The sequence below is a fragment of the Rhinolophus sinicus genome, chromosome 4 (genome assembly GCF_057876585.1).
Source record: "Rhinolophus sinicus isolate RSI-liver-muscle chromosome 4, RSI-T2T, whole genome shotgun sequence".
NCBI classification, from domain to species: Eukaryota; Metazoa; Chordata; class Mammalia; order Chiroptera; family Rhinolophidae; genus Rhinolophus; species Rhinolophus sinicus.
Genome location: NC_142504.1, coordinates 106,969,841 through 106,992,479, shown reverse-complemented (window position 1 = coordinate 106,992,479; position 22,639 = coordinate 106,969,841). Strand labels below are relative to the sequence as shown.

Sequence of the window (22,639 nt, the reverse complement as noted above, 5' to 3'; positions counted from 1 at the left end):
CGGGAACATTTTGGAATCAGATCTCAGTTTCTGAGTCTACACATGTTTATCTGATAAAATATAAGTATCAAAGAAAAACATGAGGTTTTACAGGTCAATAGAAATCTAAGAAGCATCATTTTGATCTTCTGGAAACTGAATAAAATGTTCAATTTCAAATAAGAAAAATTTGAAAGTGATTAGGCATTTGCTGACTTTTTCAATTGTATGTCAATATATTTTAATTAGGCCACTTTACACGTTTCGATGTTCTAGCTGTAAGAAATTACTGACCTCTTTAAATCTTCCAAAGTTCGCTATTGGTATTTTTTTATATTTGCAAGTGCAAAATTTGACTTGTCTTAATTAATATTGACACTGCAAATTAAATATTTATTGCAAACTATTAGAAACTATGCTGAATGGACTCAAGACAACATTAAGCATGCGACTCCATTTCTGAAGCAGGCTTCAGATGACATGGAGTGAATTTTTCTCCCCAAATGGCTGCATTGTGTTTATATGTAAGTTTGCTCTGTTTTCACGCAAATAAATCATATGTTGGAAGCATTTTCAGCTAAAAACTATGAATTATATCCTCTCTTCTGACACTCAATAGAAACTTAGGGCCAATAAAGACTTTGCATTTCAGCTAATCCAATAACTTCATTTTACAGGTGATGAATCTAGAAAGACAAGGGCTGACTTAGAACCACACGGCTCATCGAACTGTGAGCTCCAACTGCAAACAGCGTTTCTGGTTTTTCAGGTCAGTGTTGTTTCCAATATATTAGACTGCTTCACTTTGGATAGCAGGACAGCTAGTTAGTTACCTTCTTATTCCACTCTTCTGCTTGAATAATTTGGCAAATATTTCTATAATGGCAGATACACAATAAAGGTTTTTATATATAAATACATGGAATTGGAAAATAGCATGATATTCATTTCCGGGTGTACTAAAAAACTCTCTCATTGTAGAGGAACTTCGATATTTCCATGAAAGTACTGCATTCAAAATAATACTTCTGGGATGTGGGTGAAAATAGCAGAGTAGGTAATTCCAAGGGTATATCCCTCTAGAGCAACACTGAGAAACTGAGCAAAAAGTATGAGAATCAACTTTGTCAGAATGCTGGAAAACAGAGGTTTGCGGCAACCAAGCAAAGGCCAAATCAAGAAAAAGGCAATTTAAAAACAGTAGGAAAGCTTTGCAGTATTTTTAGTTAGCCTGTCCAACACTCATCCCCAGCCTGGAACTGATCTTGAATATGGCAGCTTGCATTCCCAGTGTGGGGTCATGATTCCCCGTTCAGAAGGGATCAGACAGATCTTATTCTCAAAGAACAATGTTCCTCTATTTTGACCTTTCTGGGGCTATCTAAAGAACTGAGGCCAGGCACTTGCTTATGTTTTACTTAACTTGGAATCCTTTCCAAGCAGAAGAGCAGCAATGCAGAGGGTATTCTTTGTAAACATTGCAAGACAATACACAACCTGCTGTTGCCTGGGGCAAAAGATTACAGTTAAACAATAGACATGCTGGAAGGAAAAGCTAGGGAGAGAGTTCCTTTGAGAAATTAAGGCACTGAAAAGCACTTGCTTATACCAGAAAGTTAGAAAGCCACATAATGTGCTCAGGGCAGGATGCATGCACAGAAAAGACATGATAAGACCGTGAGCTTTGACCTCTGGCTGAGCTCTGGTCTCATCACAAGCTGAAAGTAAAGGCTAACGCAGAGTTATTAACAACCTGGCTAAGCTTCGAAAGAGTGCCTCCAACATAGAACCAGTTTGCAGAGACTGGCATATACCTAATATAACATAGCATGAGAGCGCCCTAAAATATACAAAGAAAACATTGACAGAATTGAAGGGAATAGTAGAAAGTTCTACAGTAATACCCCACTTTCAATTGAAAGTACCCCACTTTCAATAATGGATAGACAACTAGACAGAGGACAATAAAGGAATAGATGCCTTGGATGACTATGTAAATCAACTAAAACCTCATAGACATATATAGAAAACGCTACCACAAAACAGCTGAACGCACGTTTTTCTTGTGTGCACGTAGATTTCTCAGTGCTTATATTCTCTAGGACAGACTGTATGTTAGGCCACAAAACACGTCTCAGTAAATTTAACAAGACTAAAATTACCCAAAGTATCTTCTTCAACCGCAATGGCATGAAAGTAGAAATCAATAACAAGAAAAACTGGCAAATTCACAAATATGTGGGAATTAACACAATCTTAAACAACTAATGGGTCAAAGACAAGGAATCACAAAGGAAATTAGTAAATATTTTGAGAGGAATGAAAATCAAAAGAAAACACGTGACAACTTATAGAATGCAGAAAAACCAGTGCTGAGGTGCAGGGGTGGTTATACCTGTAAAAGCTTACAAGGAAAACCAAGAAAGATCTCAAATCAAAACAATTTTCACTTTAGAGAGCTAGAAACGGAAAAGTAAGCTAAACCAAAGGCCAGCAAAAGGAAGGAAATAATAAAGATTACAGTGTGATAAACAAAATAGAGACTAGAAAAAACAAGATTCAAGACTTTATTGAAGAGTGATAAAATTGATAAAATTTAGCAAGAGTGACCAGGAAAAAAAGAGAGAAGACTGTAATTATTAAAATCATGAATGAAAGTAGGGACATTACAACTGACCTGACAGAAAATTTAAAAAACAAATGATTATATAAGAATACTACAAACAGTTTTATGCCGACAAATTAGATAACATAGATAAAATCCCCAAAACACAAACTACCAAAACTGACTCAAGAGTACATAGAAAATCTGAACAAATCTATAATAAGTAAAGAAATTGAATCAATAATGAGAAACCTCCCAACAATTAAAAGGCCTATATATGATCACTTCACTGGTGAATTCTACCGGTCATGTAAGCAACACCAATCCTTCTCAAACTCTTCCCAGAGACTTAAGAGGAGGTAACACTTCCTAACTTATTATTTGAGACCAGCGTTATGCTCATACCAAAGCCAAAGACACCACAAGAAAACTACAGACCATTATTTCTTATGACTGTAAGTGCAAAAAATCTTCAAGAAAATACTGTCGAACCAAATTCAACAGCATATTGAAGGATGTTAAAAGCATATTAAAATCCCATTTTTATAAAGATTTTGTGTGTGCTTGCAATATAGTTACAGTTTTTATTTTTCAGCTCTTAGATTTTAGGTATATTAATAATTGTGCTGTTACAATCTTCTATAAACTTGGTGATTTTTATCAATTGTTAAAATATGTTTTAAATCTTCCACTATAATTGGGAATTTATTAATTTGTCCCTATAATTTTGACAAGTTTTATTTTATTTAATCTAACTTATTGACCACATAAAAATTTGATCTTTTGTGTCTTTTTCAAGAAATGAAACATTTATCATTTGTAGCAATAGCTTTTATCTATAGTACTGCTCTTTGCCATTCTTTCTTATGTTAGTATAGTTCTATCAGCTTTCTCCTTTTTCAATATTTGCCTGACACATCTTTTTCTATACTTTTCCTTTCAAACACTTCTGTGTACCTTATGTTTTCGATGTGTCTCTTTTAAGAGATGTATAATTGAATTTTGCTTTTTAATCCAATTTGACTTTGTCAATTAGGATGGCCTAGATTGCTGTAAAAAATCTGTAATGGATACAATATAAGTTTATTTATTTCCCATGTAATAGTCCTGACTCTGTTCCACATGCCATTCTGTAGGGCCTTTTTATCCTGTGTTAGATAATGGAAGATGAAAGAATGTGGAAATACCTGTGTGGGAGATTTTTGTGGGGAAGGCCTGGCAGAGGCACTTGTGCTCACATTTCATTAGCTAGAACATAATCAATAATAACACATAATCAATGAAAACTTCTGGGATGTGGAGCCTTTTGTACCCAAGAAGAAAGGAAGGCGGATTTGGGTGAATATTTTAGTCTTTGCCATCGTGATAATCTGGTCCTTCCAATCAATAATTTCAGTCCATTTATATTTATTATGAATGTTGATGTATTTGGCTCCATATTTCTCCTGTCATTTTGTATTTCCTATTGATTCTATTTTTCCTAAACCTTTTCTTTTTTCTTTTTTCTTCCTGTGATTTATTTTCTCCCTTTACTTTGGAAGTTATACACTCTTACTCTACTCTTTTAGTTTATCCTCTTAAATTATAATACTTCATATTTCTAATGATATTAAATATTGTACTCTCCCCTCCCAACAATATTATGACTATAGAATGTTTTAAATCTAGTCACCCTCATCTTATGTAAAATTGTTGTCCAAGATCTTTATTTATCTTTTTTTACCCTTAAATTCAACATTTTTTATTATTTTCTCTGATAAATGTTTTAAATATTTAATCACATTATAAACAATTTCTCTGCTCACCTTTTGTTTGGGTGGGGGTGCGATGAGCTGTTTCTTCTTTCTAAAGTTTGCTGTTTAAATTTTCCTTTAGTGGGCAATTTTCAGAAGTTCATTGTTTAAATTTCCTTTCATTAAAGATCTGTGGTTAAATTTCTGTTTTTTAACTATTACGCATTAACGTGTATAAATATAGATGAAGTTTAATTCTATATTTTTATTTTTTATTTCCTTATGTGGGAAAGGACAGAGGTAGGAGAGAAATATAAAGCACTATTATTCCAACATTTATTCCCAAAGTACTTCCATCTACATTGACTTTTAATTTCCAAGTGTAGTAATTAACGGGACACAAGCTTTGACTTCAGGTAAACCTGTTTTGAATTTTGACTCTGCCATTTACTATTGTATTATACTATTTGTATAAATTGACTTCTCAATTTCATTTACCTCATCTTTAAAATAGAGATGTCGTAGTACCAAACTTACAGAGTAGTGGTGAGAGGTAAGTGAGATAATGTATTCATTTATGTAGTACAGTATTTGGCAGGAAATAATAGCTACCATTTATCCAGTGCTATGATGATGAGGAGGGGGTATAATGAGTTTATATCATCAAAGATTTAATTCACTGGAACATTCATGATCCTATTTTACCGTAACTAGTGCATGATTAAATTTCCTGAGGCTTATGTTTCTGGATCACATTGTTTTAAATGTTCCTGGTAGAAAAATTCAGGGAAAGACAAGTTCACCTTGAACTCCAGCCTCACAATGGAATATTCACCCTGAAGTTCATTTGAATGCATGGAATCTACAAAGAGCTATAGTTGAAGTTATTTTTTTTTTTTCTGATAATGTCTGAATTCTGTTTAAAATAAGAAGAAATGGCACTAATAGTTTATTGGCGTAGAACTTACTTTTTCACTACATTCTCTCTTTTTGCTTTTTTATTAAATTATAACTGAACAGTAAAGAGAAAAAAATCTTAAGTGGATAGCTCAATGTTTTTACATTTGTTTAAACTATATGATCACTACATAGATCAAAACATAGACTATTTCCAGAATATCAGCAGATTTTTTTTTAATGCTTCCTCCCAGTCATTGTGCTCTGAAGGTAACGATTCTTCTATCTTCTAGCAATAGATTAATGTTTTCTATTTTTTTAACTTAACATAAATGAAGTAACATGAGGTGTACAATTTTGTGTGTGAGATTTATTTACATTCTGTTTATTCTTAAACATGGCTGTATAGTGTTCCGTTTTATGAGCATATCATTATTTTTTGGCTTGATGGACATTTGAGGTATTTCCAGTCTTGGACATTTATACTTATTATTGTATTTATTACTTAATTCCAATCTGGCCAGACTCCTAAGTGAACTATATTCTCTACTCAGATCATGCTCATTTTCCATTCACCAACCAATGTCCAACCATGCCTTTGTAGGTGCTGGTTTATTTCCTAGGAATATTCTTTCTTCTTTCCTCCTTTTCTCTGATTATCTAAATCTTAAATTTTGCAAAGTTCAACTCAGGTTTAAGTCAAATATGATGAACACGAACATGGGAGGGCCCAAGACTACATACCATGATATTGTTTCTAATGACAGCCATGTACGTACATAGTCAATATCATTCTCATAATCATCTTCAACAAAACTAAGGAAATGTTTATTAAGACTACTGTATGTAGAACACAGAATATCATGTTAGGGAATAGAAAAATAAAAGAGGTCTTTCTTCCATTACAATACTCATGGAGAGACAATCAGGTATATGGTTATTGATCTTTTATGTGCTGAAGACATGTGACAGTAAGTGGTTTAGAAATTGAGAATAAGGAATCACAGAAGGGTTTAGAGAGGCCATTGTAAAGGGTTTCAGGAGCTGGAGACTTAGGAAAAATTAGGAAAAATAATTTAAGGAAGTGGAAACAGCACAAGGGAGGTTATTGCTGTATGGCATGTCCAGGAAACAATGAATCAACTAATGGTATTGCATAGGGAAGTAGTGAGAGAAAAGGTTGGAAAGATACTAGGAAATGTGTTTTTAAGAGAATTGTAGACCAGGTAATTAGTATAATTAGCTTTATCATCTAAGAAGTGTGGAAACATTAATGACTGTTGATCAAGAGAGCAATGGGAACAATATCACACACACAGTTTGTTTGTTTTGTTTTGTTTTTTGCAGCAAGAGAAATGATTAATAAGTATGATGGGTTGGAGAGGGTAAAAGTGAGGTATAAAGAAAAATGATGAGAATAATCTGTGTAAGAAATATTGAAAGTCTAAAAAAAGAGAATGGCATTTGAAACAAAAGAAAGAGAGAGGAACTTTACACTATAAAAGATCAATAAAGCGTATACTTAATTCAGGGAGGGAACAAAATGGAGTCAGGCATGACCCCTAGTTGTTATCGGGAGACTGGAGGTATAATAGCACAACAGAGTAGCATTGGGTCTCTTGGAGGAATACTTATGCGACAGAATTATATTGATGTTAGATATGTTGAACTTAAGGTGTCATAGGGATCCAGGATATCATGAACCTGAGCAGGTCGGTACTTAGAGAAATGAGGCTAATAATAGGGAGGGAAGTTAGAGCTGGAGTTGTGTGGATAATCCATGAAGATGTTAGAGTTGAAGTTTTGAAAGTGCATAAAATTAACGATGAGGTAGGGGGGGTGGGTAGGAAGAATAAAAAGAGTAAATGGTCAGGTACTTAATCTTTAGGAAGTAAGTCAGTGGAAAAAAATAGAAAAGGGAAAGAAAACCTTTTGCTTACAAAGAATTAATGCTGCTGTGAAATGTATATTACTTATAATTGAACTTAGTTTTTATACTGGGAAAATATGACTCACCTTTTTTCCCGTAAACTTTCATCCCATTTCTAAAATGGAAGTGTTTCTCACATTTGTAACAGTGGCAGAAACTATGGCGCTAAGAAATTTCTGACATTTTAGATCTTAAAGATGAGGTCTTCAATTCTTCAATACTTTAATTTTTTTATTTCTAGTCTTGTTTCATATCCATGTTGCATTCAATTTTCTTATTTTTCATGGAAAGGAGAAACATGAGCTGGAGCTGAAAAATGAATTTTATACAATCCAATTGATTTTAAACTCTGCCATTTGATAGGTAGTGAAAATGCCCTAGCAGCAGTGCTATGGAGTTCTCTAATTTGTTTTTTGCAGCTTCATGCTGCAAGCAATTTGTCACCTAAAATTCTAATAGAACTTTCATATATTGAAATGAAAGATGGAAGCAGCCTTGTAGATCATCATGGTTATGGTAGGACAGAGTTTTAGACAGGGACTTATAAAATTTTAAATTGATCCTACATTTGACCTTAGACAAAAAGTCAAAAACGAACAACTAGGCACTGCACTCACATAAAAGGAAATATCTCATCAGCAAACAATAAATCTGTTCTTTAAATGCCAGTTTTAACAGACCCTTGTAATGCTTGAAGGCAGATCTCTGTCAAGATTAAGGTCATTGTCAAACAGCAAAAAGGAATTCAATATTCAGGTATCCTGAAACATACTGTTATAAGACATGAACTTCATTGATATTTTAATTTGCATCAATAAAGTAATTATATGTCTATATTTGTAAAGCTATAGGAATATTGGGAATTTTTCAAATATACAACTGAGAGATACAAACATACCATTGTTTTGAATCTGCATGTAATTGTCACAAGATTAACTGACCAGTCAATACTTTCTCAGTCATAATTTCTGTCATCCCCAAACGAATAAGAATATGTGTTTTCATACCCACCGGCTGCTAGCAAATGAGCACTGGGATTTAGATAATCATTACCCTTAACTTTGAAAGAGTAGTCTAGATTCAGATCCTGGCTCCAGCAGGAATTACAACCCAAGCAAGATATGATCCTCAGTTTTCAAGGCTGTAATATAATAAAACCTACCTGGTGAGTTTGTTGTGAAGATAAAAAGAGATGTAATATTATACATAGAAATTGTCTAAAGTCTAGTAAGAGCCATAGTTGCTTTCATTACTGAGCTTTAGAAGTTTATTGACTCTAGACAACAATGGCTGTATGTAGACATATAGAAGCATACAATAGTAGAATACAATTATACAGATGTTTAAATTGTGAGTGTATACACAACCTACATACATGTAGTCTCTTCTAGAAGTGGTAAGCAAAGGTTACACGGTGGATTTAGATATGAGTAGAAGTGGGTTACATAACAGGCCTGGCCTTGTGCGCATTCTAGGAAAGCTCACAAAGGACATGAAGACAACGAAAATCAGATCCTGCTTTAGTCAGCTTGGGCAGCCATACAAAGTACCACACACAGGATGACTTAGTCAACAAAAATGTATTTTCTCACAGTTCTGGAGGCTGGAAAGTCTAAATCAAGATACCAGCTGATTTGATTCCCAGTGAGGGCTCTCTTCCTGGCTCGCAGACAGCTGCTTTCCTGCTAGATCCTCACCTGGTGTTTCCTTGGTGTATGTATGTGGAGACAGAGAGAGAGAGAGAGGGGAGGGGGGAGAGGAAGAAAAAGATACTGAGAGAGGGGGAAAGAGGGAGAGAGAGAAGGGGTAACTCTTCCTGTTCTTATATGGGCACCAGTCATTGGGTTAGGGCCCCACCTTATTGCCTCATTTAACTTTAATTACCTAGTTATGGGGTCTGTCATGTAGTCACTTTGGGGGATAGATCTTCAACATATGAATTTGTAGGGGACATAATTCAGTATACAGCAGATGCTAAGTGTTGAAGAATGGTGTTTGGGACTCCAGTGATATTTGAGGAAAGCTATGAGTGGAGATTTGGGTGGTAAGACCTGAAACTACTGAACTTACCTAAATTGCTAAAAGTTACTTGAAATGGCCTGAAGTGAGTGATATAGACCAGCCAGTGGGATGGTATAGAGGCAAGATTGAGACGGCTGGACGTACTGCGTATGAAAATGAGAAATAAGGTTGTGGTGTGTGTCGCATGCTCGAGAGGCAACCAGAGATTTGGGTAGAGGTCATGAAGGGAATGAGGCTGGTGATGGGGTGCTGAAAGGAAGGTAGAAAGATTAGGAATGCATCTAAATATTTTCCGGCATCTACAAAAATAGATCGTCGATGGTTTCTCATCCTCATTTGTCCTGTGTCATAGTGTGCCTCCCCCTAGAACTGCTGGATACTCTTCCACTGTATTGATGTGGGGCTTAACCATGTGACTTATCTTTCCCAATGGAATGAAAGAGGGCAGAGGTTTTACACGGGCTCACACGTTCTAGTTTGGTTTCCTGTGCGTCTCCTCTGCCAAGAGAAAAGCATGTTCTGAGTAGCCACTGGTTGAAGAATGAGACTCTAGAGCACGTTTGAAACATAGCTCAACATAAAGCTTTCGTAGCTCGACTGAAGACCCACGAGAAAGGAGAGAAAGGTTGAGTTTCTGAGAATTTTGTTTACTCAGCATTATCGCAGAACTGGCAGACTAATACATTACAGTTGTAGGTATACATGAATATAAATAAAGACATAAATTTATTTAGATCTCCAATTAGATGACAGTGGCAAACAAAAGAAGCAGTATATAGTGGGCCCTCAAAACGATTTGTCAGATCAGTGAATAAATAATGAAATAGTCAAAACTTAGACGCTAGCAGTATACTAAGTATTTGAGTATGACAAGACTTGAACTATCTTGGTTTCTTGATTGTGCAAATAATAAATATTTGTTGAACAGAAAAGGACATGGCAAGTTCATAAATTTGAGAAATTTACAGTAAGGTGAATAGCCTTTCTGAATTCCGGCCTCACTATTGCCTGCATCCCATAAGAAAGATTTGCATTAACCACAGTAAAGTTTACAAAAAAATCTATCACTAATAAGATTATAAACTGCTGTAAATTAGGTTAACTTCCTATTTACTGTGTAGCCCTTCTCCTTTTTTTAAAACTAAAACTGTATGGTCTATGCATATTTAGGACGCTGGTTGATGAAATGGTAGATTGCTGTTGATTGTGGAAACACTTAAAGCACATCTGACCCCGTAAATCTGTACCTATTACTAATTTATTTTCTAATTCTACAAAATCTCTCTTATTCTTCACCCTGTTTTACTTATCAATGACAACTACAATTTACAACTAAGTATCTTAAATGTTGAGCTTGATAGATACACTTTACGTAGAAGAAAGATTTGCGTATTGTGATACAGAAACTACTCGTAGGCGCACATAGCACAATGATGAACAGCTCTTTTCCTGAGGGGTTTGCACAGGACAAAACACACCTATTTCATGTCATCAAGAAAAGTATTTTATTGTAGAGACTAGAGGATAAGAGCCCAGTAGAACTGAATGATATCTCTGAATTGATACCGGCTAAATTCCTTAATAATGAATGACATTACTCAGTGTCCTTATGTTTAGTAAAAATAATAATTCTTGAGCTTGCAAAATAAGAGCCATGCTGGAGAGGCGTCCTAATCCTGGAAGGATGTGAACTCGTCCTTTAAGTCCGACTAGGACCCATTGTGCATTTTAATGATAAGGCCATTTCCTGATTGCCGCTCTAGAATTCATGATGTAGAATATTTGGACATGGGACAAAACTGTGCATTTTAACAAATTTCCCTGTTGACTTGATGTACTTCATTGTGAGAGAAGAAATAATTCAAGATGAGGAACCTGTAGGGATGATAGGAAAGGTGAAAGACAACTCAAATCAGGAGGGTGCCTTTTAAGGAAAGTGGCTTAAAGGAATGTGAGAATCATGCAATCTTTCAGAATTGTGATGCTTTCTCTAAAATCAATAACTGAGAGAATCTTTTAATGGAAAATCCCAATTATAAGTAAAGTAGTAAATACAGAGGATTTTTAGAAATGGGTGTTTATAAGGCAAGTATTTATTTTTGGCTCCAGTCCAACTAGGAGTAATCGCTGTCGGGTTTATCTCCCCATCTCTGGTTGAGGCTCTCAGTGGCACTATTCAGACTATTACAATAGCCTCCTTAATGACTGACTCTAATCTTACCTCTATCCTCCGTCTTCTAGCTGCAGTAGTGGTTGTTGTGGGTTGAACTGGGTCACACCCACCCCCCAAAACATGTGCAAATCCTCACCCCCAGGACCTGTGAATGTGAGCTTATTAGGAAATAGGGTCTTTGCACATGTAATCAAGTTAAGAGGAGGTCATTAGGGTGGGCCCTAATGCAATATCACTGGGGTGCCCCTATAAGAAGTTATAATGACACAAGTCAAGGAGTGGCAAGAATTGCTGGCCAACCCCCAGAAACTAGGAGAGATACATGGAAGAGATTCTCTCTCTGAACCTCTAAGAAGGAACCAGTTTGCTGACACCTTGATCTGAGACTTCTGACTTCCTAAACTATGAGAAATTAAGTTTCTGTTGTTTTAAGCCACTAAGTTGGTGGTATTTTGTCACAACAATCTTAGGAAACTAGTATAACAGTTTTCCTAAAATTAAACTTAATAATGTATTTTCCTTTTCTCAAAATTATCCAATGGCTTCCTATAGTCTATAACATACATGTAAACTCTTTACCAAGACACAGAAGTCCCTCAATCTTTGTGTCATACCTATTTAATCAGTCCCCTCTCCTCTCTCATTTATATCAAACAATTTGTACTTCTCTGATTTTGACCTTGCTCTCATTCTGCCATTCCTTTGCACCTCGTTGATCCCTCGATCAGACATGCAAGTCCCATTTCTTAGGTGAATCCATCTGGAAACATCCCCATCGAAGTATTACTCCAAGTGAAACTTCCTCTCAGTGTTTTCCTTGACCTGTCCCCACCCCACCCCAGTCCCAGGTGCTCCCTCCTCTTGCTTTCATTGAAACTTATAAGTATCTCCATTTTTGCATTTATCATATTATACTGTATGAAAATGTGTCTGTTTTCCCCATTAGATGATAAAGTCCTCAAAGCAAGGAGCTTTGTCTTTATGCTTGAATGCTCAATGATTCAAATCATGTTTAAAACACAGAAAGCCCTCAGTAGCAATTTGTTAAATGAATGACCAAGTGAATGAATGAATAAATGAATGATTAAAGATTTACAGATTAAATGAGATTTTATTATTATCATCACAGATGAGAAACCGCTAACAGAGGAGACAGCTCAGCCACCTGCACTCTGTTCTCTGTCCAGCCCTACTTAAAAAATATAATCATTCTAATTTGCAAAAAAAAGAAAAGAAGAAAAGAAAAGAAAGAAAAGTGTTTCTGGTATCTATCCTTAGCATTCCAGAAAGTGCAAGTATTAATGAACTAAAACACATAATTCTGTGATTTCATGCACCTCAGTTTGCCCTCAGTTGCTTTATTGAAATGAGCTATGTGACATCACCCTGATTCATTGTGCACTCAAAATTAGCTTAGTTTTAATGTTATTAAACGTGGTGATTTTGCAACTTGATTTGGAGCCAAATAAGACTATTTCAGTGCAGTACAGAATGAACCTCTTAAAAAGCACCAGTGGTAAAAAGGAAGTTTAAAAAATATCTCCTGATCTTGAAAGATTGCTTAATTTTCTATAAGGTTTTATAAAGACTAGATAGATGGATGGATGGAGGGATGGATGGATGGATGGATGGACAGACAGATAAGTGATTGATAGGTAATACACATACATATACTTAATTCCTCACATTAGTATTGAACCAATGTGCAGAAGAGAGAAAGATTGAGGTTCCAATTCAAGGAGCATAAGCTTTGTTAACTTCTCTGTCTCCTCATTTTCTTCTCTCTGTTGGCACTCCTACAGTGGCTCTGGGAGAGAGTAGCTTGGGCTCTGACACATCACTAATGAAAAGGATATGCCACCGCCTAATAGATGGATAAGTAGGCTGTGGGCTGAGGCTCACATTGATTTGGAGCTGTCATCATACCCCCTCCTGGTTCCGTCCCCAGCGGCTCCCACCATGTGCACCTGTAGAGTTGGCTCACGCTTCTGGCTACACCATGAGAGACACGCTCGCTGTCAGGCTAACCTTCTCCCTCTGTGCAAGGTTTTCCTCTGCACGCATTTTGATTATTTCCCACCTCCTTCATTTGGATTGGGCTGTGATTGTTGTGATAATTATTTGACAAGTGTGTGTCCAAACAGTGTGCTACCTCTTTAAAATTTCCTAAATACCTTGGGTACTCCAGCTTCGAGAGGGCAACTGCTCCAGCCACCTGTGGCTGCAAAACTGTAGTGAAAACTTGAGGACTGTCAGACATGGATTGGTGATGGGATTTTTCTCCTTGCCTGCTGTTCTAGTGCGATAGGATGTTGTAATAGAAGCAAATTCAGAATCAGGTCCAACTTTGGCAGTTTACTGCTGTGGAAACTGGGATTTGGAAAAGATATGTGATCTCTTCAACAAAACAGGGTTGGTTTTTTCCTCTGCTTAAATGGCCTCTTTGAAAGAGACTGTGCCCCTTAAATACAGTTGAATAATCTTAAGGAAGGATTCCCTCACCACCACCTCTCAGCTCCTCCCCACAAAGCCGGTTTGGTTTCCTTATTGGGTTTGAAATTAGATTGTTGCATATCATTATAGTTACGTTTGCATTTGGAGTTATCATTACATGTTTATAATAATTTATACTAACTATAAGCTCCTGAAGGGCAAGGACTCTATTTCATCTACTTCTGAATCTTTGGTGCTTATAATAGTAAATACTCAACAAATGTGTGTTAAATAAATTAATTATTAAACCACTAATGTCTAAAGAAAGAATGAATACATGAATGATTCAATGGGTGAATGAATGAATGATTCAATGGGTGAATGAATGAAGGAAGAAAGAAAAATAACCTGTTGTGTTATACTTTCTTATTAGAGGACTGGCATCATAGGAATTAACCTCATGCTCTCGGGAGGTTTTCCAACTCTTCTGATGGCTGAAGGATGTTTGCAAGCTGGGTTTTTTAAATCTGGTCAAAAATCCTTTATATCAGGAAAGATATCAATAAGAATACTCTACTTCTAGCTCACTGTTTCTATCACATTTTCATCCATCCATGAATAAGTATGAAATACGGTCCTTACCTAAAATGAGATTTTATTTTAGGTCCTTACCTAAAATAATTTTAAATTTTAGGTCCTTACCTAAAATAATTTTAAAGTAGGTTTAAGTACCTGATAATGGATTGTTTTCAGTAACTTCAAGTATGCTTTTTGCTGCTGTGATCTAAATTACAAAAAAAAAAGAAAAAGGAAAAAAAAAACCACATATTTTGTTAGAACTGGAATGTTCTTTTCTAAATTAGAATAATAAAATATGTGTTCTCAAATGTCTAAAGTCATGGTGAAATACACTTTACATCTCTCTCTGTGGTGAATATGTATATGTCTATGTGCTTATTCATCATTATTTATATCAGTATTTATTGGGGGTTGACCTTATGCAGAAACTGTACTGGGTACTAGCTAAGTAAAAAAAAATTAACAACAACAACAAAATCCAACTCTAACCCTATTCTAAAAGTTCTTATAATTTACTCTTATTGTTTTCAGTCAAACTGAAAAAACCCAAATTCCTGCATCTACCTAACACATGTTATCTAATACGTTATTTATGTATTACATTATGTTATACACATGCATATAAACACACGCTGGTATGAATGTACCCAAGTAACTCTATCATTCTGATAAATGATGAAAAAATGTTTGATGAACTAAAAAATTTAAAAATATTTCTAATGCAAATGAGAGACACAATTCATGCTGAAAATTATAGTTACCAACTAAAAGGTACAAAGAAACGCTCAGACCAAACAATTTCAGTACTTAAGACAATTTTTTGTCAACTGTCCTATAAATTAAAAACAATCTGAAAATTAATGGCAAATTCTAAGTCATAATAACCGTCATGGAAGTTCATAAAGGGACATGTTTCTCACCCTCCACGTGAGACGACTCACACAGTGTTCACGTCAGTAGTTCATTAGAGATTGACGATGTGGAGCAGTCAGAGCAGAATAATACTTTCTTTAGTACAAGATTTACTGTGGGCTGTGCTTGAAGAAAACATACAGCCTAAAAATGGGTTATTGGTGGTGAGAGAAGCAGCCAGCATGTATGGAGGACAGTGTGTGTCCCCCGCCACGTGCTGCTTCCACCTATTTCCTGTATCAGCACAATGTATTACAGATGGAGCTCACATTGCCTTGGAATCCCACAAGGTTTCATAATTTGCACCTTTGTCACAGTTTACAACAAGAGCCATGGAGAATACTTCTTTTCTAATGAGCGGTAAAAATACATCAAAAGATGTTAATTTTGGAGCAAGGATGTTAATCCAGGACTCAGCTCACCCCTAAACTGACATCAGCACTCACTCTGCAGCTTGCCTGTCTGATGCCAAATTAGACAGAAGATGCCTGCACAGCTCTCATCTACTGTTCCTCCTCAGGAACAGGTGTTCAAGTCAATGCCAATGAGCGCAGGGTTGGATGTGGAGAAGCAAGTCCTCAGGGATGGAGTGGGCTCCTCAGGATGCTTCAAGCCCAAGGCAGTCCGGGGACTGAACTTTCTCCAAATCATCTCTTTCTTCTCTCCCAATCCGTAAGCCTGTCTGACACTCTCATTCTTGAAGCCTTTCATCCTGTACTCTAATGGTGAAACATGCATTCCTTATGCGACATTACTGGCACATGTTTCCTAATTTCTTAGTTGTTATGGCAATAGGTCCTTAAAAAATATTCCGAAAGACTGACAACTCACTATAACAAGGGAGTGCTTAGCAAAGGGTATGAAAATAAACATAAATGTCTAGTGCAGCATTTTATCGACTGTATTCCTACCCTATATTAAGATGTACATATTTATATAAAATTTCCATCTCTCTCCTTCCCATTGAATGATTTTATGTTCAAGTAACATGTAGTTGTGCAAATGTTCATATATGGTATTGACAGTAAAATTTTTATGTAATTATTTCATATTTATATACCCCATAGCCTTGAGATATCAAGATCTTTTATTAAATAAACAAGAAGGATATGGAATAGCATGATTAAATTTTGTGATCTCTAGTTTTTCACTCCTGTACAGAACTTGGAATTATTTCTGAGCATTATTTCTTTATGCCTTTCTAAAAATGAAGATGGCTGAAAGATTCGCCAAAAGACTATATTTACAGCCCAAAATGATGTTAGATAATATAAGAAAAATTAAAAAGTTGACTGTTCCACAGTTCTAATACTTCCAGGAGACAAAACGCCATCAAACCAGGGACTTAGTTTCACTATAAACAGTTCTGATTGAATGTAGACCAGTGACTGATCTGTAGTATGGCTCACTCTATATCTGTCTGTCTGTCCATCCGCCCACCCACCCACCTATCCATCCAGTATTTTTGTTGAACTATGGAATCTATTGGCAAGTTTATCTTTAGTAATTACTAGTGAAGCCACTGGTGTAAAGTAAGTTTAACTTTATTTTTCCTTTTTCCTGAATTAGTACTGAACTTTTCCTTATGAAGACTTAGTTTTGAATTTGCATATGGCTTTGATGTTTTGGAGGTATAATGGAAGGAAAGAGAGAGAACAGATGAAGCAAGCTGGTTATGAGCATATCAGTAAACGCCAATGAAAAAGAGAGATTTACCCTTTCCTACACAGGGTTCTATGTTTGTCCTTGGGTCATAGCAGTTAGGTTGGCAATGTAAAAGGTAAAATTTTTGTTTACTGGTTGAGTAGCTCCATCTACTCCATTTAAACACAGTAAGTCCTTGGTTTCAGGCGTGTCTCTAATTGGGATTCTGAGTTAAAGGAGTGTGCTGTGTTGTAAAAACCATAGCATTTGGATTCAGGAGACCTTACTTCACATTTGTCTCCACTACTTCCTCAACTTAGTCACATATAATGTACAGCACACTTTTTGTGAGCTCCATTTTCTTGTATATTAAATAGCGATACAGAACTCTCATTATGTGTGTGTATGATGCATATGATTATATATGTAGGTATATTTATCTGTAATAAATAGAAATATTTTTACATCTATATGTTAATTTGTAGAATTGAGCATCAGAAATAATTTAAAATTATACCACTGTCTGTGATTACCAACTATGATGTGTGAAAAAGTCAGAAAATTATTTCCCCTCAAAATAAATATAAAATTGGTAAATTTGTCAAAAGCAACTATATCAGGGCTCTGGAGATTGACCAAAGGTAGACAAAAAAACTGATGTGTTTAGTTTTTTTAAAGACAGCTGGCTCTTTGGGGAAGAACACTGGGAGTCTGTGGATTCCTTGTTTGGTGCTTTCCATCCCCTAACCATAGCCCACCTGGTGAGAATCATGGTTTTACCAGCATGTGTCTGGATGCAAAAACCAGCAGCTTTGCTTCTAGAGAGGGTGGATTTCATCTGGGATGGAAGGCCAAACGCTGTAACATTGTTGGCTAAATCTGACACACAGGAAAGAAATGAGGAGCCCTGCAGCTTGGTTGGCCTAAGGTGGTACTCTTGGTTGGGATGAGTAACAGAACAATGAGGAATTTAACAGAGAGCTCCTGGAGATGAGACAGGCATAGATGAGCTGGATTATTAGCTCCGCACATACCCCTGCCCTTCTAGGAAACTACGTAAGCAGAGAGACCCAAGAGAGCCTGTCAGAAATTAAAAGCCAGAGAGACTTGAAAAACAGCTCAGTCGTTAAGGTACTCCCCAATCCGGCTCAGACAGACCAGCAGCGGGTGGAAACTTGACCGACTCAGGTGTTTGAGCACAACTTCTGCCCAAATCGCTGATTGACCGCGAAGCTGTGCAGATATAGGGCAAACCACTAGAAGGCCCGTCTAAAATTAAAAATACGAAAACAACTGAGTGGAGTCCTCAGCAGGTGAACCGCTACATGGAAAGCACGTTCCAAAGTTGAAATCTAAACATGTTATATAAAAAAAATAATAAGACAAAAACTCTGAAATATATATTGGAATCTAGAATTGATAAAAGGTCTTATATATACTGGCCAGTATTAATGCAGAAGTTATATGCAACATGCAAAGAAACAGGGAATTGTAATCCATACTCAAGAAGAAAAGTGGTCAAGAGAACTTAGTTTGGAGTGGGCCCAGATGTTACACTTAGACAGACTCCAAAGTAACCTTTGTTTAAATTATGTTTAAAGAACTAAAGAAAACTGTGTTCAAAGAATTAGCAGGATAAAGATGACAATGACTTAACAAATATTGAATCTCAATAGAGAAACAACAACTATTAAAAAAGAACCAAAAGGTAACACTAGAATCTAAAAGACTAATAATCATAATAAAAATTTACTGGAACGGTCCAATAGCAGATTTGAGATGGCAGAAAAATGAATTGGTGAACATGAAGATAAACAATAGAAGTCATCTAATTAGAAGAATACATACGACAACAGCTCTTATGGCCATTCCAGAAAAAGAGTTCCAAAATTGCTTTGAAGGGTGGACTAGGTGCTGGCGTCGGTGCACAGCTTCCCAAGGGGAGTACTTCGAAGGTGACTATAGTGATATTCAGCAATGAGGTGTGTAGCACTTTTTCTAGGATGAGTTCGCGAACTTAATTGTCTGAACTCATGTGTACATATATACATATATGCCACGCTCCCCCAAAATAATGATATCCATGTCAAATGTCAAGTCTCTGGAACACATGAGTGTTACCTTATTTGGAAAAAGGGTCTTTGGGATGTAATCATTAAGCATTTTGAGAGGAAGAGATCATCCTGAGTTAACCAGGGGGCCCTAACATCCAGTGGTAAGTGTCTTTCTAAGAGACACACAGAGGAGGAGGCAATGTGACCACAAAGGCAGGGGTTGCAGTGTTGTGGCCTTGTTGTGGCCACAAGGCCACAAATCAAGGAATTCCTACAACCTCCGGAAGCTGAAAAACTGAAGGAACTTGATAGATTCTCCCCTAGAGCCTCGAGAGGTTGTACAGCCCTGCAGAAATATTGGTTTTGAACTTCGGACCTCCAGACCTGTTAGAGAATACATTTCTGTTGTTTTAAGCCAGAGAATTTGTAGTGATATTTACGGCAGCCACAGGAAACTAATATAGTCTGTATAGAAAAAAAAGTTTTAAAATTATTAAAGCACATAAATGACCTAAATAAAAGAGACATGCTTATTTATTAATGCAATTATTCAATATCTTTGTTATGTCAATTCTTCCAAAATTATTCCATAAATTCAATGCAACTGTAATAAAAATTCTAAGTAAGGAGGTAAAAATAGCAAAAGGCAATTTTGAAAAAGAATTAGGTCTGTTTGAGCAGGAGGGGAACTGCCCTTCCAAACACTAAGCTGAAGCTATTAAAGTAGTATAAATTTTGTGCAAGAATAAAAAATAGATAATCGATGAAAAACAGAGAGCTTAGAAACATAACCCCATGCATATGGAAATAAATCAGTAAGCAGGGACCAATTATTTAATAAATGATGCTAAAACGATTGACTGTGGTTATAAAAACAGTAATATAGAGTCTTACCTTATATATCATTTATTCATTCCATATTATTGAGCCAGGCCTTGTTCTAGACTCTAGATACAGAACAGTGACACCCCTTTCTCCAGAGAAGTCTCTTCTTCCAGGGGTCTTATATTCTTGCGGGGATGCAATGTCAGTCAGTCAGTCAGTCAATGAAATGATTCAGTTGTATGACCAGGATTGAAAAGTGCTATAAACCCATTTTAAAAGCATTCCAGGCGAGGAAACAGATAGTACACAAGTCAGTAGGCTAGCCCAACTAGAGTGCAGTGAGTAAGAGAGACGATGGAAGGAAGGAGACTGGACAGTTAGCTCAAACTCCTATTTAGGCCTTGCGTGTCCCAGAGGGACTCTGGGTTCTCGAATGAGACAGCATTGAGACTGGAGGAGTGACAAAAATCTCATTCCCATGTGAATATTTCTTGAACTCCTAAGTAAGTCATAGTAGAGTTCATGCAGGATACCAGTTATGTATAATATTAAAACATGCAAAGCAGTATCATTGTATAAATGTAAACGTTGCAAGATAATGGTCAAAAAAGATGCCCATCACTTTCATGTTAGTGGTTAATACTAAGAATGAAACAAAGGGGAGAGGGAAACGATGTGACGAAGGCTTCAAACATATCTCCGATATTTTTATCTCCTCAAATCAGATAACAAATGCTAACTTACTGGCAGTTATTGGATAATGGTTACGTGTACTTTCTCTGTTTGAAGTATTTTATACAGAAATAATTACGAGATGAGTCAAGGTGTATATACAGAAACAAAAGTTCCAAAAATGGGAGCCCCAAAGGTTATTGTAATTCTTCGGCCACTAGCCTTGCTAAATGGTTAATGTAGCTCTTTTATTGACAATCCAGTTGAAGAGAAGATTGAGTCACAGAAAGCGGTACCTGCCATAGTCGAGTGGAACAATAGATTAGTCACGTTTTCCGGCCTAGTCTCAGAGACACCTATTAGGTTGAACTATACGATATTATCATTTTTCATTGTTCAAAACAGACAAATATTTGGATTTCCATGCTATTTGATTTAAAGAGGCTTTACTGGAGTCGAGCATTTCCTCTTCTCTAAGTGTCGCTTTTCTCTTTGAAGGCACATTGTTCCTTATCATACAAATGTGGGAAAGAGTCCTGTTGCTATCTCAAAAGTGACTGTAACAAGCTGAAATTGATTTTACAGACCACGTGGAAAGCCAGTCTTATTCCAGTATTATCAACCCTCTTCTAGAGATGAAATGCACTAGATTTACAGTTTGCCTTTTAATCCCCCTTTCTTCATTATTTTTATTTTAATAAGTTCACCAAATGAGGGTATAATGTAGAATTACATTTTGTTTGCCCAAATAGTCCAAAGATCCTGATCAAACTGTTTATCCAAAAAAAACAAAAAACAAAACAAAACAAAAAACTATGTTATGTGTATTCACATGAAGCTTTTGAGAGAAAGCTCAAAGTTGCAGATTCTTTGAAACACAAAGGAGATAAAGAATCAGTGAAAGGTCACTGGAGGTCAGGAAAAGAGAGACTAAAGACAGTTTGCTAAAAAAGAAGTTCATTTAAACACAGCAATTTGAAAACAGACACAACAGGAGACAATCTATATTATCTTTTATTTGCTCAATCTTTTTGGTTTTACTACTCTGCCAATTCCACCCCTGCAGTTCAGACCTGACAGCAAAATCTCTGTTACTTTTCAGCAGCTTTTCACAAGCTGATAAGGAACCAAACTTGAAGGGGAGAGAGGGAGAGGGCAGAAAGAATGGATTGAAATCTCTGGCTTTCCCCTTTTCGCCATGTGCATCTTATTTCTTACAGCTTCGTCCTGTACCTGGTAAGGCTTGACAATGGAAATTTGGGCCTGACCTAGAAATGTCTGTCTGTGACTAGTGTAAACCTCATCTTAATGGCTTTATGCATCATATAAAGTCTTCAGTAGTGCTGTGTATTTCTTGGGGACATAATGACGGTTAGTCGATCCATCCTCATGTCCTCCGAAGGTGAAATCCTTTGATATGTGGAGATGCAGGACCATGCGACCGCACCAGGAGAAACAGAATTTCAACTGTTATCTTACCAAGTGCAATCATTTATTTGAGCAAGGCCCATCTGTCATATTTTACTGGAAAATTACATACTCAAGATGGATTTTTTAAAAACATACTGTTGCCATGCTTTGGCTGACAAGAGTTTATTTTTCACACTGAAACAGTAATTCTCACTCATCTTCAATGTTATTTTTATGAAACGAATCCCAATGGATAGTTGCATTTTAACTATCTCATTGTAATTCACAACAGTGACATTCAGGGCACTTCCGGAAGCGTCAGTTCTGGAATAGACTGATCAGTATGTCTATTTGGATTGAGTTGCTTATTGCAGTTGTTTCTGAATTAAAGAACGACATTTTCCAAAGGTCTTTAGTTTGCCAAGTGAGTTGAAGTAATGACTCTCTGTGTTCCTTTTCAACCCTAGCTGGTTGAAAATGTTTTCTAATGAGAATCCCTGAATATTTTCTAAAAGGAGCTGTTCAAGGTTTTCTTCATGTCCCCAGTGTGTTTCTTTTTATGAGATTTGGATCCTTTCCAGTGGGTTTTATGTCAATGATATTTCCCTGGTAGGTCTGCACTTCAGTTTCTCCTTAAACTAATAATTGATCCTCTGATTAGGAAGGCATTGCTTCTTTAACTGTAGCCTACTCTGTGGGTTATGAATCCTAAAAGGAAACATTGGACGTTGAAGGGAACTTGTTTTCCCCGTACAACTTTTCTGAGCGTAA

General features: G+C 36.3%; 1 protein-coding gene across 1 annotated transcript in view; it reads left to right on the top strand.

Moving 5' to 3' along the window:
• The window catches only part of LOC109446175 (uncharacterized), a 797,309-nt gene that overhangs the window by 627,463 nt on the left and 147,207 nt on the right, over window positions 1–22,639 (top strand). Inside the window, exon 8 of the mRNA XM_088798027.1 lies at window positions 657–748. Coding sequence (XP_088654153.1) covers window positions 657–660 — 4 coding nt within the window. The 3' untranslated portion in view covers window positions 661–748. The remainder of the gene's footprint in view (window positions 1–656; window positions 749–22,639) is intronic.